The 14,516-nt window shown below is 44.6% G+C and overlaps 1 protein-coding gene across 1 annotated transcript in view; it reads left to right on the top strand.

Moving 5' to 3' along the window:
- Positions 1 to 14,516, top strand: part of LOC134572260 (uncharacterized) — a 55,877-nt gene that overhangs the window by 6,993 nt on the left and 34,368 nt on the right. Inside the window, exon 2 of the mRNA XM_063431114.1 lies at positions 10,952 to 11,091. Coding sequence (XP_063287184.1) covers positions 10,952 to 11,091 — 140 coding nt within the window. The remainder of the gene's footprint in view (positions 1 to 10,951; positions 11,092 to 14,516) is intronic.

The following is a 14,516-nucleotide window of genomic DNA, read 5'->3' as shown; positions in this document are numbered from 1 at the left end:
CAGGTAGGTAATACGGGCTTAACCCGATATAAACGTTATAAGTTTAGGTAGTAGCTATAGGGCAGGTAGGTAATACGGGCTTAACCCGATATAAACGTTATAAGTTTAGGTAGTAACTATAGGGCAGGTAGGTAATACGGGCTTAACCCGATATAAACGTTATAAGTTTAGGTAGTAACTATAGGGCAGGTAGGTAATACGGGCTTAACCCGATATAAACGTTATAAGTTTAGGCAGTAACTATGGGGCAGGTAGGTAATACGGGCTTAACCCGATATAAACGTTATAAGTTTAGGTAGTAACTATGGGGCAGGTAGGTAATACGGGCTTAACCCGATATAAACGTTATAAGTTTAGGTAGTAACTATAGGGCAGGTAGGTAATACGGGCTTAACCCGATATAAACGTTATAAGTTTAGGTAGTAACTATAGGGCAGGTAGGTAATACGGGCTTAACCCGATATAAACGTTATAAGTTTAGGTAGTAACTATAGGGCAGGTAGGTAATACGGGCTTAACCCGATATAAACGTTATAAGTTTAGGTAGTAACTATGGGGCAGGTAGGTAATACGGGCTTAACCCGATATAAACGTTATAAGTTTAGGCAGTAACTATGGGGCAGGTAGGTAATACGGGCTTAACCCGATATAAACGTTATAAGTTTAGGTAGTAACTATGGGGCAGGTAGGTAATACGGGCTTAACCCGATATAAACGTTATAAGTTTAGGTAGTAACTATAGGGCAGGTAGGTAATACGGGCTTAACCCGATATAAACGTTATAAGTTTAGGTAGTAACTATAGGGCAGGTAGGTAATACGGGCTTAACCCGATATAAACGTTATAAGTTTAGGTAGTAACTATAGGGCAGGTAGGTAATACGGGCTTAACCCGATATAAACGTTATAAGTTTAGGTAGTAACTATAGGGCAGGTAGGTAATACGGGCTTAACCCGATATAAACGTTATAAGTTTAGGTAGTAACTATAGGGCAGGTAGGTAATACGGGCTTAACCCGATATAAACGTTATAAGTTTAGGTAGTAACTATAGGGCAGGTAGGTAATACGGGCTTAACCCGATATAAACGTTATAAGTTTAGGTAGTAACTATGGGGCAGGTAGGTAATACGGGCTTAACCCGATATAAACGTTATAAGTTTAGGTAGTAACTATAGGGCAGGTAGGTAATACGGGCTTAACCCGATATAAACGTTATAAGTTTAGGCAGTAACTATGGTGCAGGTAGTTAATACGGGCTTAACCCGATATAAACGTTATAAGTTTAGGTAGTAGCTATAGGGCAGGTAGGTAATACGGGCTTAACCCGATATAAACGTTATAAGTTTAGGTAGTAACTATAGGGCAGGTAGGTAATACGGGCTTAACCCGATATAAACGTTATAAGTTTAGGTAGTAACTATAGGGCAGGTAGGTAATACGGGCTTAACCCGATATAAACGTTATAAGTTTAGGTAGTAACTATAGGGCAGGTAGGTAATACGGGCTTAACCCGATATAAACGTTATAAGTTTAGGTAGTAACTATGGGGCAGGTAGGTAATACGGGCTTAACCCGATATAAACGTTATAAGTTTAGGTAGTAACTATGGGGCAGGTAGGTAATACGGGCTTAACCCGATATAAACGTTATAAGTTTAGGTAGTAACTATAGGGCAGGTAGGTAATACGGGCTTAACCCGATATAAACGTTATAAGTTTAGGTAGTAACTATAGGGCAGGTAGGTAATACGGGCTTAACCCGATATAAACGTTATAAGTTTAGGTAGTAACTATAGGGCAGGTAGGTAATACGGGCTTAACCCGATATAAACGTTATAAGTTTAGGTAGTAACTATAGGGCAGGTAGGTAATACGGGCTTAACCCGATATAAACGTTATAAGTTTAGGTAGTAACTATAGGGCAGGTAGGTAATACGGGCTTAACCCGATATAAACGTTATAAGTTTAGGTAGTAACTATAGGGCAGGTAGGTAATACGGGCTTAACCCGATATAAACGTTATAAGTTTAGGTAGTAACTATAGGGCAGGTAGGTAATACGGGCTTAACCCGATATAAACGTTATAAGTTTAGGTAGTAACTATAGGGCAGGTAGGTAATACGGGCTTAACCCGATATAAACGTTATAAGTTTAGGTAGTAACTATAGGGCAGGTAGGTAATACGGGCTTAACCCGATATAAACGTTATAAGTTTAGGTAGTAACTATAGGGCAGGTAGGTAATACGGGCTTAACCCGATATAAACGTTATAAGTTTAGGTAGTAACTATGGGGCAGGTAGGTAATACGGGCTTAACCCGATATAAACGTTATAAGTTTAGGCAGTAACTATAGGGCAGGTAGGTAATACGGGCTTAACCCGATATAAACGTTATAAGTTTAGGTAGTAACTATAGGGCAGGTAGGTAATACGGGCTTAACCCGATATAAACGTTATAAGTTTAGGTAGTAACTATAGGGCAGGTAGGTAATACGGGCTTAACCCGATATAAACGTTATAAGTTTAGGTAGTAACTATAGGGCAGGTAGGTAATACGGGCTTAACCCGATATAAACGTTATAAGTTTAGGTAGTAACTATAGGGCAGGTAGGTAATACGGGCTTAACCCGATATAAACGTTATAAGTTTAGGTAGTAACTATAGGGCAGGTAGGTAATACGGGCTTAACCCGATATAAACGTTATAAGTTTAGGTAGTAACTATAGGGCAGGTAGGTAATACGGGCTTAACCCGATATAAACGTTATAAGTTTAGGTAGTAACTATGGGGCAGGTAGGTAATACGGGCTTAACCCGATATAAACGTTATAAGTTTAGGCAGTAACTATAGGGCAGGTAGGTAATACGGGCTTAACCCGATATAAACGTTATAAGTTTAGGTAGTAACTATGGGGCAGGTAGGTAATACGGGCTTAACCCGATATAAACGTTATAAGTTTAGGTAGTAACTATGGGGCAGGTAGGTAATACGGGCTTAACCCGATATAAACGTTATAAGTTTAGGCAGTAACTATAGGGCAGGTAGGTAATACGGGCTTAACCCGATATAAACGTTATAAGTTTAGGCAGTAACTATAGGGCAGGTAGGTAATACGGGCTTAACCCGATATAAACGTTATAAGTTTAGGCAGTAACTATAGGGCAGGTAGGTAATACGGGCTTAACCCGATATAAACGTTATAAGTTTAGGTAGTAACTATAGGGCAGGTAGGTAATACGGGCTTAACCCGATATAAACGTTATAAGTTTAGGTAGTAACTATAGGGCAGGTAGGTAATACGGGCTTAACCCGATATAAACGTTATAAGTTTAGGTAGTAACTATAGGGCAGGTAGGTAATACGGGCTTAACCCGATATAAACGTTATAAGTTTAGGCAGTAACTATAGGGCAGGTAGGTAATACGGGCTTAACCCGATATAAACGTTATAAGTTTAGGTAGTAACTATAGGGCAGGTAGGTAATACGGGCTTAACCCGATATAAACTTTATAAGTTTAGGTAGTAACTATAGGGCAGGTAGGTAATACGGGCTTAACCCGATATAAACTTTATAAGTTTAGGTAGTAACTATAGGGCAGGTAGGTAATACGGGCTTAACCCGATATAAACGTTATAAGTTTAGGCAGTAACTATAGGGCAGGTAAGTAATACGGGCATAACCCGATATAAACGTTATAAGTTTAGGTAGTAACTATAGGGCAGGTAGGTAATACGGGCTTAACCCGATATAAACGTTATAAGTTTAGGTAGTAACTATAGGGCAGGTAGGTAATACGGGCTTAACCCGATATAAACTTTATAAGTTTAGGTAGTAACTATAGGGCAGGTAGGTAATACGGGCTTAACCCGATATAAACGTTATACGTTTAGGCTGTATGCACTCTAATTTAGGTTAATTCAGTAGAAGATTTATGAATCTGGATTCCAGTGAGTTTTACAAAAGAAAATATAAAATACATGGTCAGTGAGCAGTATAGATCCTATCATATATCCCTGTATACATAGGGTATATCAATCCCTATTAGCCTCAGCATTGAGCGAAATAGATATTGTACTCCATATATTTACCTATTGATCATGTTTGTGTTATGTGGGGTAGCACAGCACTAAGAGACTTTGTTTCTTAAAAAATGATTAATATAACGCTAGCAGCCTGACCTTCACTCTGGTCCCCTTGGGGGAAATATTTTACCTTCTCTGGGTGAAAACTATTGTCAGTACCAGAGATGGGCAGCCCATTCGGATTTGTGGAGCCATTTGTTGCAATCCAAGTCGGTGGATCTATATAAACTCATATAGCCTCGTTCTATCCATTCCCGACTTGTTCTTGGAACCCTTTGCCCCTACGATGGAGTATTATCTACATAAGTCCGTACCAGCTTTATAATATCCGTTCGGTGGTACGGATGTGATAGACCACGAATCTTCCACAGTAGTAGCGAACCGCCTCTGACGTCATTTGCCATGCCCCTTTATAGGTGCTAGGTGTAGGGGCAGAGGAGGACCGAGTGTCCGATCCTCCCCTATTACGTCAGGAAAGTTTGATTGGCCAACTAACGAAGAAGGAGGTATTTTTCTCACTTCAAAAATGGCCACCCTTCTGGGTTAGGCTCACTTGCTCTTGAGAAAGGCGTGTTAATACTCCGAAACGTGCATCGAGCTTAGGTGCCGATGTGCTTTTGGAATTGATTTTATTGTTCATTAGTTAAAATGGGGAACCTAATACTACTACTCATAAAATAACTACTTTGTTTGCCTTTTTTAAGCAGCAGGTAACTTTGATAGATCGAAGCCATGGGTTGGAAGGAGCATGGCTAGTTTAGGGGAGATACCTACCATTTATTTCTATATCCCTCTCCCGTACCCTGATAATTGATTACATATTGCACGTTTGAACTATACCCAAGTATTTGAGCTTTTTTTTTTTAAAGCCAATTTACTATGATAGACAAGTACTTGTGTTGATGTGTGGCAACCCATAGGCAGCTCTAATATTGGTCAAATATCTTAACCACAAGCTACCTCTGCTCTGTTCCTATAGATTCACCACTTCGAAATGGTTGAAATGTTTTTCTCAAACTTCTTTTAAAGTTCAAACTAAGGGGGTCATTTCCAATTTGTGTGAGGTGTGTTTAGGATGCTAGACCCTTAAGAGTAGGGATTCTTGTTCCTTTCGCACCCCATGGTGATTTGATTACTTCATCATCATACTCATAATACTTGAATATTGAAATCTAGCTCCCCCTTTCTGTGGATAAGATACATTCAACAATCTTATTCCTTCTTGCTGACCTCTAAAATGGCCCTATCTCCAGGCACAGAAAGCTCCATGGTGGTCTCCGGTTCGTGCGGCTGTTCAGTTCCCGAACCAAATATAAAATCCCATGAACCAAGTCTGTTCAAATAGTTTTTTTTAAGGGCCCATAGTCCTTTGGTAAGAGGCTGGCCAGCAGGCCCCTCCAAGAACACATGACAAGGCTCAGTTCATCACAGTAATGATTAAAACATTTTATTTTTTTTTAATCTGTATGTTAAAATAATTTGTCATCTTTAAATGCAGCCTCTGGTCCCAGATTAACATAGCAGACTGTAAGGAATGCGTTTAATCCCCTCTTATCCTTAACACGTTCCTTAACACGTCCTTAACACGTCTTAACATCCTCCAGCCTCCTCCTGATGTCTAATTACAATATATCAACAGAAAATAAACTACTATATATAGAAAAATAACACCATTTTATGTGGGATGTCTCATAACAGCTCATTGGTCACAGCGTACTAATGACAGTGACATGTTAAGGGGTCAGTCCCTCCCAGGTTCACAGTGTACTAATGACAGTGACATGTTTAATGGTCAGTCCCTCCCAGGGTCACAGTGTACTAATGACAGTGACATGTTAAGGGGTCAGTCCCTCCCAGGGTCACAGTGTACTAATGACAGTGACATGTTTAATGGTCAGTCCCTCCCAGGGTCACAGTGTACTAATGACAGTGACATGTTTAATGGTCAGTCCCTCCCAGGGTCACAGTGTACTAATGACAGTGACATGTTTAATGGTCGGTCCCTCCCAGGGTCACAGTGTACTAATGACAGTGACATGTTAAGGGGTCAGTCCCTCCCAGGGTCACAGCGTACTAATGACAGTGACATGTTAAGGGGTCAGTCCCTCCCAGGGTCACAGTGTACTAATGACAGTGACATGTTAAGGGGTCAGTCCCTCCCAGGGTCACAGCGTACTAATGACAGTGACATGTTTAAGGGTCAGTCCCTCCCAGGGTCACAGTGTTCTAATGACAGTGACATGTTTAATGGTCAGTCCCTCCCAGGGTCACAGTGTACTAATGACAGTGACACGTTAAATGTTCGGTCCCTCCCAGGTTCACAGTGTACTAATGACAGTGACATGTTTAAGGGTCAGTCCCTCCCAGGGTCACAGTGTTCTAATGACAGTAACATGTTTAATGGTCAGTCACTCCCAGGGTCACAGTGTATTAATGACAGTGACATGTTTAATGGTCGGTCCCTCCCAGGGTCACAGTGTACTAATGACAGTGACATGTTTAATGGTCAGTCCCTCCCAGGGTCACAGCGTACTAATGACAGTGACATGTTAACGGGTCATTCCCTCCCAGGGTCACAGCGTCCTAATGACAGTGACATGTTAAGGGGTCAGTCCCTCCCAGGGTCACAGTGTACTAATGACAGTGACATGTTTAATGGTCAGTCCCTCCCAGGGTCACAGCGTACTAATGACAGTGACATGGTAAGGGGTCAGTCCCTCCCAGGGTCACAGTGTACTAATGACAGTGACATGTTAAGGGGTCAGTCCCTCCCAGGGTCACAGTGTATTAATGACAGTGACATGTTTAATGGTCAGTCCCTCCCAGGGTCACAGTTTACTAATGACAGTGACATGTTTAATGGTCAGTCCCTCCCAGGGTCACAGTGTACTAATGACAGTGACATGTTTAATGGTCAGTCCCTCCCAGGGTCACAGTGTACTAATGACAGTGACATGTTAAGGGGTCAGTCCCTCCCAGGGTCACAGTGTACTAATGACAGTGACATGTTAAGGGGTCAGTCCCTCCCAGGGTCACAGTGTACTAATGGCAGTGACATGTTTAATGGTCGGTCCCTCCCAGGGTCACAGTGTACTAATGACAGTGACATGTTAAGGGGTCAGTCCCTCCCAGGGTCACAGCGTACCAATGACAGTGACATGTTAAGGGGTCAGTCCCTCCCAGGGTCACAGTGTACTAATGACAGTGACATGTTTAATGGTCAGTCCCTCCCAGGGTCACAGCGTACTAATGACAGTGACATGTTTAATGGTCAGTCCCTCCCAGGGTCACAGCGTACTAATGACAGTGACATGTTAAGGGGTCAGTCCCTCCCAGGGTCACAGTGTACTAATGACAGTGACATGTTTAATGGTCAGTCCCTCCCAGGGTCACAGCGTACTAATGACAGTGACATGTTTAATGGTCAGTCCCTACCAGGGTCACAGCGTACTAATGACAGTGACATGTTAAGGGGTCAGTCCCTCCCAGGGTCACAGTGTATTAATGACAGTGACATGTTTAATGGTCGGACCCTCCCAGGGTCACAGTGTATTAATGACAGTGACATGTTTAATGGTCGGTCCCTCCCAGGGTCACAGTGTACTAATGACAGTGACATGTTTAATGGTCAGTCCCTCCCAGGGTCACAGCGTACTAAGGACAGTGACATGTTAAGGGGTCAGTCCCTCCCAGGGTCACAGTGTACTAATGACAGTGACATGTTAAGGGGTCAGTCCCTCCCAGGGTCACAGTGTATTAATGACAGTGACATGTTTAATGGTCAGTCACTCCCAGGGTCACAGTTTACTAATGACAGTGACATGTTAAGGGGTCAGTCCCTCCCAGGGTCACAGCGTACTAATGACAGTGACATGTTAAGGGGTCAGTCCCTCCCAGGGTCACAGTGTACTAATGACAGTGACATGTTTAATGGTCGGTCCCTCCCGGGGTCACAGCGTACTAATGACAGTGACATGTTTAATGGTCGGTCCCTCCCAGGGTCACAGCGTACTAATGACAGTGACATGTTTAATGGTCGGTCCCTCCCAGGGTCACAGTGTACTAATGACAGTGACATGTTTAATGGTCAGTCCCTCCCAGGGTCACAGTGTACTAATGACAGTGACATGTTTAATGGTCAGTCCCTCCCAGGGTCACAGTGTACTAATGACAGTGACATGTTTAATGGTCGGTCCCTCCCAGGGTCACAGCGTACTAATGACAGTGACATGTTTAATGATCAGTCCCTCCCAGGGTCACAGCGTACTAATGACAGTGACATGTTTAATGGTCGGTCCCTCCCAGGGTCACAGTGTACTAATGACAGTGACATGTTTAATGGTCGGTCCCTCCCAGGGTCACAGTGTACTAATGACAGTGACATGTTAAGGGGTCAGTCCCTCCCAGGGTCACAGCGTACTAATGACAGTGACATGTTTAAGGGTCAGTCCCTCCCAGGGTCACAGTGTTCTAATGACAGTGACATGTTTAATGGTCAGTCCCTCCCAGGGTCACAGTGTACTAATGACAGTGACATGTTTAATGGTCAGTCCCTCCCAGGGTCACAGTGTACTAATGACAGTGACATGTTTAATGGTCAGTCCCTCCCAGGGTCACAGTGTACTAATGACAGTGACATGTTTAATGGTCGGTCCCTCCCAGGGTCACAGTGTACTAATGACAGTAACATGTTTAATGGTCAGTCCCTCCCAGGGTCACAGTGTACTAATGACAGTGACATGTTTAATGGTCAGTCCCTCCCAGGGTCACAGTGTACTAATGACAGTGACATGTTTAATGGTCGGTCCCTCCCAGGGTCACAGTGTACTAATGACAGTAACATGTTTAATGGTCAGTCCCTCCCAGGGTCACAGTGTACTAATGACAGTGACATGTTTAATGGTCAGTCCCTCCCAGGGTCACAGTGTACTAATGACAGTGACATGTTTAATGGTCAGTCCCTACCAGGGTCACAGTGTACTAATGACAGTGACATGTTTAATGGTCAGTCCCTCCCAGGGTCACAGTGTACTAATGACAGTGACATGTTTAATGGTCGGTCCCTCCCAGGGTCACAGTGTACTAATGACAGTGACATGTTTAATGGTCAGTCCCTCCCAGGGTCACAGTGTACTAATGACAGTGACATGTTTAATGGTCGGTCCCTCCCAGGGTCACAGTGTACTAATGACAGGGACATGTTTAATGGTCAGTCCCTCCCAGGGTCACAGTGTACTAATGACAGTGACATGTTTAATGGTCGGTCCCTCCCAGGGTCACAGTGTACTAATGACAGTGACATGTTTAATGGTCAGTCCCTCCCAGGGTCACAGTGTACTAATGACAGGGACATGTTTAATGGTCAGTCCCTCCCAGGGTCACAGTGTACTAATGACAGTGACATGTTTAATGGTCGGTCCCTCCCAGGGTCACAGTGTACTAATGACAGTGACATGTTTAATGGTCAGTCCCTCCCAGAGTCACAGTGTACTAATGACAGGGACATGTTTAATGGTCAGTCCCTCCCAGGGTCACAGTGTACTAATGACAGTGACATGTTTAATGGTCAGTCCCTCCCAGGGTCACAGTGTACTAATGACAGTGACATGTTTAATGGTCGGTGTCTCCCAGGGTCACAGTGTGCTAATGACAGTGACATGTTTAATGGTCAGTCCCTCCCAGGGTCACAGTGTACTAATGACAGTGACATGTTTAATGGTCGGTCCCTCCCAGGGTCACAGCGTACTAATGACAGTGACATGTTTAATGGTCAGTCCCTCCCAGGGTCACAGTGTACTAATGACAGTGACATGTTTAATGGTCAGTCCCTCCCAGGGTCACAGTGTACTAATGACAGTGACATGTTTAATGGTCAGTCTCTCCCAGGGTCACAGCGTACTAATGACAGTGACATGTTTAATGGTCGGTCCCTCCCAGGGTCACAGTGTACTAATGACAGTGACATGTTTAATGGTCGGTCCCTCCCAGGGTCACAGTGTACTAATGACAGTGACATGTTAAGGGGTCAGTCCCTCCCAGGGTCACAGTGTACTAATGACAGTGACATGTTTAATGGTCGGTCCCTCCCAGGGTCACAGTGTACTAATGACAGTGACATGTTTAATGGTCGGTCCCTCCCAGGGTCACAGTGTACTAATGACAGTGACATGTTAAGGGGTCAGTCCCTCCCAGGGTCACAGTGTACTAATGACAGTGACATGTTTAATGGTCGGTCCCTCCCAGGGTCACAGTGTACTAATGACAGTGACATGTTTAATGGCCGGTCCCTCCCAGGGTCACAGTGTACTAATGGCAGTGACATGTTTAATGGTCAGTCCCTCCCAGGGTCACAGTGTACTAATGACAGTGACATGTTTAATGGTCAGTCCCTCCCAGGGTCACAATGTACTAATGACAGTGACATGTTTAATGGTCGGTCCCTCCCAGGGTCACAGTGTACTAATGACAGTGATATGTTTAATGGTCAGTCCCTCCCAGGGTCATAGTGTACTAATGACAGTGACATGTTTAATGGTCGGTCCCTCCCAGGGTCACAGTGTACTAATGACAGTGACATGTTTAATGGTCGGTCCCTCCCAGGGTCACAGTGTACTAATGGCAGTGACATGTTTAATGGCCGGTCCCTCCCAGGGTCACAGTGTACTAATGACAGTGACATGTTTAATGGCCGGTCCCTCCCAGGGTCACAGTGTACTAATGGCAGTGACATGTTTAATGGTCAGTCCCTCCCAGGGTCACAGTGTACTAATGACAGTGACGTGTTTAATGGTCGGTCCCTCCCAGGGTCACAGTGTACTAATGGCGTGTTTGAGACATTTACTCTAAACTTTGATCTTTCTATTTACAGACCGTTGGGAGGCGTTCAGAGATACAGACAGTAAAGACATTGATATACAAGTTGCAGAGATATCCCAGGCCGCTGGACAGTGGTGGTGTGAAGACAGCATGTTGCTCTGTAACGGACCCACACACCTATCTAGAAACAAAGTGAGTCTGAAAGACCTGGGGGGAAAGACTTGGTACAGTGAGCGCTATAGACAGTACAGCCGGTTATAGTCAGACTTGGTACAGTGAGCGCTATAGACAGTACAGTCGGTTATAGCCAGACTTGGTACAGTGAGCGCTATAGACAATACAGTCGGTTATAGCCAGACTTGGTACAGTGAGCGCTATAGACAGTACAGTCGGTTATAGCCAGACTTGGTACAGTGAGCGCTATAGACAGTACAGCCGGTTATAGCCAGACTTGGTACAGTGAGCGCTATAGACAGTACAGTCGGTTATAGTCAGACTTGGTACAGTGAGCGCTATAGACAGTACAGTCGGTTATAGCCAGACTTGGTACAGTGAGCGCTATAGACAGTACAGCCGGTTATAGCCAGACTTGGTACAGTGAGCGCTATAGACAGTACAGTCGGTTATAGTCAGACTTGGTACAGTGAGCGCTATAGACAGTACAGCCGGTTATAGCCAGACTTGGTACAGTGAGCGCTATAGACAGTACAGTCGGTTATAGCCAGACTTGGTACAGTGAGCGCTATAGACAGTGCAGTCGGTTATAGCCAGACTTGGTACAGTGAGCGCTATAGACAGTACAGTCGGTTATAGTCAGACTTGGTACAGTGAGCGCTATAGACAGTACAGTCGGTTATAGTCAGACTTGGTACATTGAGCGCTATAGACAGTACAGCCGGTTATAGCCAGACTTGGTACAGTGAGCGCTATAGACAGTACAGCCGGTTATAGTCAGACTTGGTACAGTGAGCGCTATAGACAGTACAGCCGGTTATAGCCAGACTTGGTACAGTGAGCGATATAGACAGTACAGCCGGTTATAGTCAGACTTGGTACAGTGAGTGCTATAGACAGTACAGCCGGTTATAGTCAGACTTGATACAGTGAGCGCTATAGACAGTATAGTCGGTTATAGCCAGACTTGGTACAGTGAGCGCTATAGACAGTACAGCCGGTTATAGCCAGACTTGGTACAGTGAGCGCTATAGACAGTACAGCCAGTTATAGCCAGACTTGGTACAGTGAGCGCTATAGACAGTACAGCCGGTTATAGTCAGACTTGGTACAGTGAGCGCTATAGACAGTACAGCCGGTTATAGCCAGACTTGGTACAGTGAGCGCTATAGACAGTACAGTCGGTTATAGCCAGACTTGGTACAGTGAGCGCTATAGACAGTACAGTCGGTTATAGCCAGACTTGGTATAGTGAGCGCTATAGACAGTACAGCCGGTTATAGTCAGACTTGGTACAGTGAGCGCTATAGACAGTACAGTCGGTTATAGTCAGACTTGGTACAGTGAGCGCTATAGACAGTGCAGCCGGTTATAGCCAGACTTGGTACAGTGAGGGCTATAGACAGTACAGCCGGTTATAGCCAGACTTGGTACAGTGAGCGCTATAGACAGTACAGCCGGTTATAGTCAGACTTGGTACATTGAGCGCTATAGACAGTACAGTCGGTTATAGCCAGACTTGGTACAGTGAGCGCTATAGACAGTACAGCCAGTTATAGCCAGACTTGGTACAGTGAGCGCTATAGACAGTACAGCCGGTTATAGCCAGACTTGGTACAGTGAGCGCTATAGACAGTACAGTCGGTTATAGTCAGACTTGGTACAGTGAGCGCTATAGACAGTACAGCCAGTTATAGCCAGACTTGGTACAGTGAGCGCTATAGACAGTACAGTCGGTTATAGCCAGACTTGGTACAGTGAGCGCTATAGACAGTATAGTCGGTTATAGCCAGACTTGGTACAGTGAGCGCTATAGACAGTATAGTCGGTTATAGCCAGACTTGGTACAGTGAGCGCTATAGACAGTATAGTCGGTTATAGCCAGACTTGGTACAGTGAGCGCTATAGACAGTACAGTCGGTTATAGTCAGACTTGGTACAGTGAGCGCTATAGACAGTACAGCCAGTTATAGCCAGACTTGGTACAGTGAGCGCTATAGACAGTACAGTCGGTTATAGTTAGACTTGGTAAAGTGTGCGCTATAGACAGTACAGTCGGTTATAGCCAGACTTGGTACAGTGAGCGCTATAGACAGTATAGTCGGTTATAGCCAGACTTGGTACAGTGAGCGCTATAGACAGTATAGTCGGTTATAGCCAGACTTGGTACAGTGAGCGCTATAGACAGTACAGCCCGTTATAGCCAGACTTGGTACAGTGAGCGCTATAGACGGTACAGCCGGTTATAGCCAGACTTGGTACAGTGAGCGCTATAGACAGTACTGTAACGGATCCACTGGCACCCCGACTGGGTACCTCCGTTGAAAGATGCTCCTAGCGCTTCCAGAGGACTCCAAGCACTCCACCAGACACCATAAGCACCGCAGGCTGCAGCTATCTCCCTTCAGAACGAAGCAGGAACAAGCTCTTACAAGAGCTCAGTGATTATAGCAAGGGAATATGCCTAGCATAGCAATCCCTTGTAGCAGGTCCCCCCAATAAGACACAGGACTCAAGTTGAGGGTAAAACAGGAACTGAGGACTGGGACACCCAGTCTGGCTTTTATTACAAACAAGTACATACAGGACACTCCCAGGGGGAGGATGAAATTAACCAATCACAGGGATGTACCTCCCACACATGTCCTCCCCTTAGATTAACAGTTAAACCAATTATTACATACAATAAAAATACAGTTTTTACACACACACTGTAACTTTAAAACCTTACATTCAATTTCAATAAAAGTTGCATATTCAGACTCAGCATACATCAAACATAAACACTTCCAAAAATCAGCCAAATCCCTCCAGTGGATCAAAAGTTAGCTGGAAGTCCTTTATGACCGACCGCAAGCACAATTTCCTGCCCAAAACAGTTCCATAGATTTGGGCTGTGCGGTCGGTCAATTTCATGCCGAAAAAACGACTAAGTCCCATTTCGAACGGGACTTAGTCTCTGGAGCTGCAAGTTCCGTATGGAAGAAGGTAAGGGTCAGCGGTGTTCGGCAGAATGTGTAGCCGATTTTAGTTCCACAGAATCTTTAGCATACACCGCTGACCGCATTCGAGGAAACCAAGATGGCCGCCGCCACGTGCAATTGACCGGCAGTAACCTCACAGCCTGGGAGGTAAATTGCCTGCACACTTTAGCTTCTGGGTGGTCCGCCTGTGTGGTACTTGGTTCAGTAAGCCCTATTTACTGAACCAAGTGGGGGAAAGCCAGGAACAAGTTATTTTACCGGTCTGGGGACATAGTCTTAAAGGGGCATTGTTCACCAAAGTCACAATATGTCCCCAGACGGTTCTTAAAGGGCCATACACACCAATAAAAGTCCATACGTTTTCAGGGGCCATAGTCTTAAAGGGTATTGTTACCCAAAGTCTCAATAGGTCCCCAGACAGTTCTTAAAGGGCCAGCAGCAGTACAATAAAATACCATT

Source organism: Pelobates fuscus, chromosome 9 (assembly GCF_036172605.1).
Source record: "Pelobates fuscus isolate aPelFus1 chromosome 9, aPelFus1.pri, whole genome shotgun sequence".
In the NCBI taxonomy this organism is placed as follows: Eukaryota; Metazoa; Chordata; class Amphibia; order Anura; family Pelobatidae; genus Pelobates; species Pelobates fuscus.
Note: the sequence above shows the minus strand (reverse complement) of the source record. Positions and strands in the feature narration are given on the sequence as shown.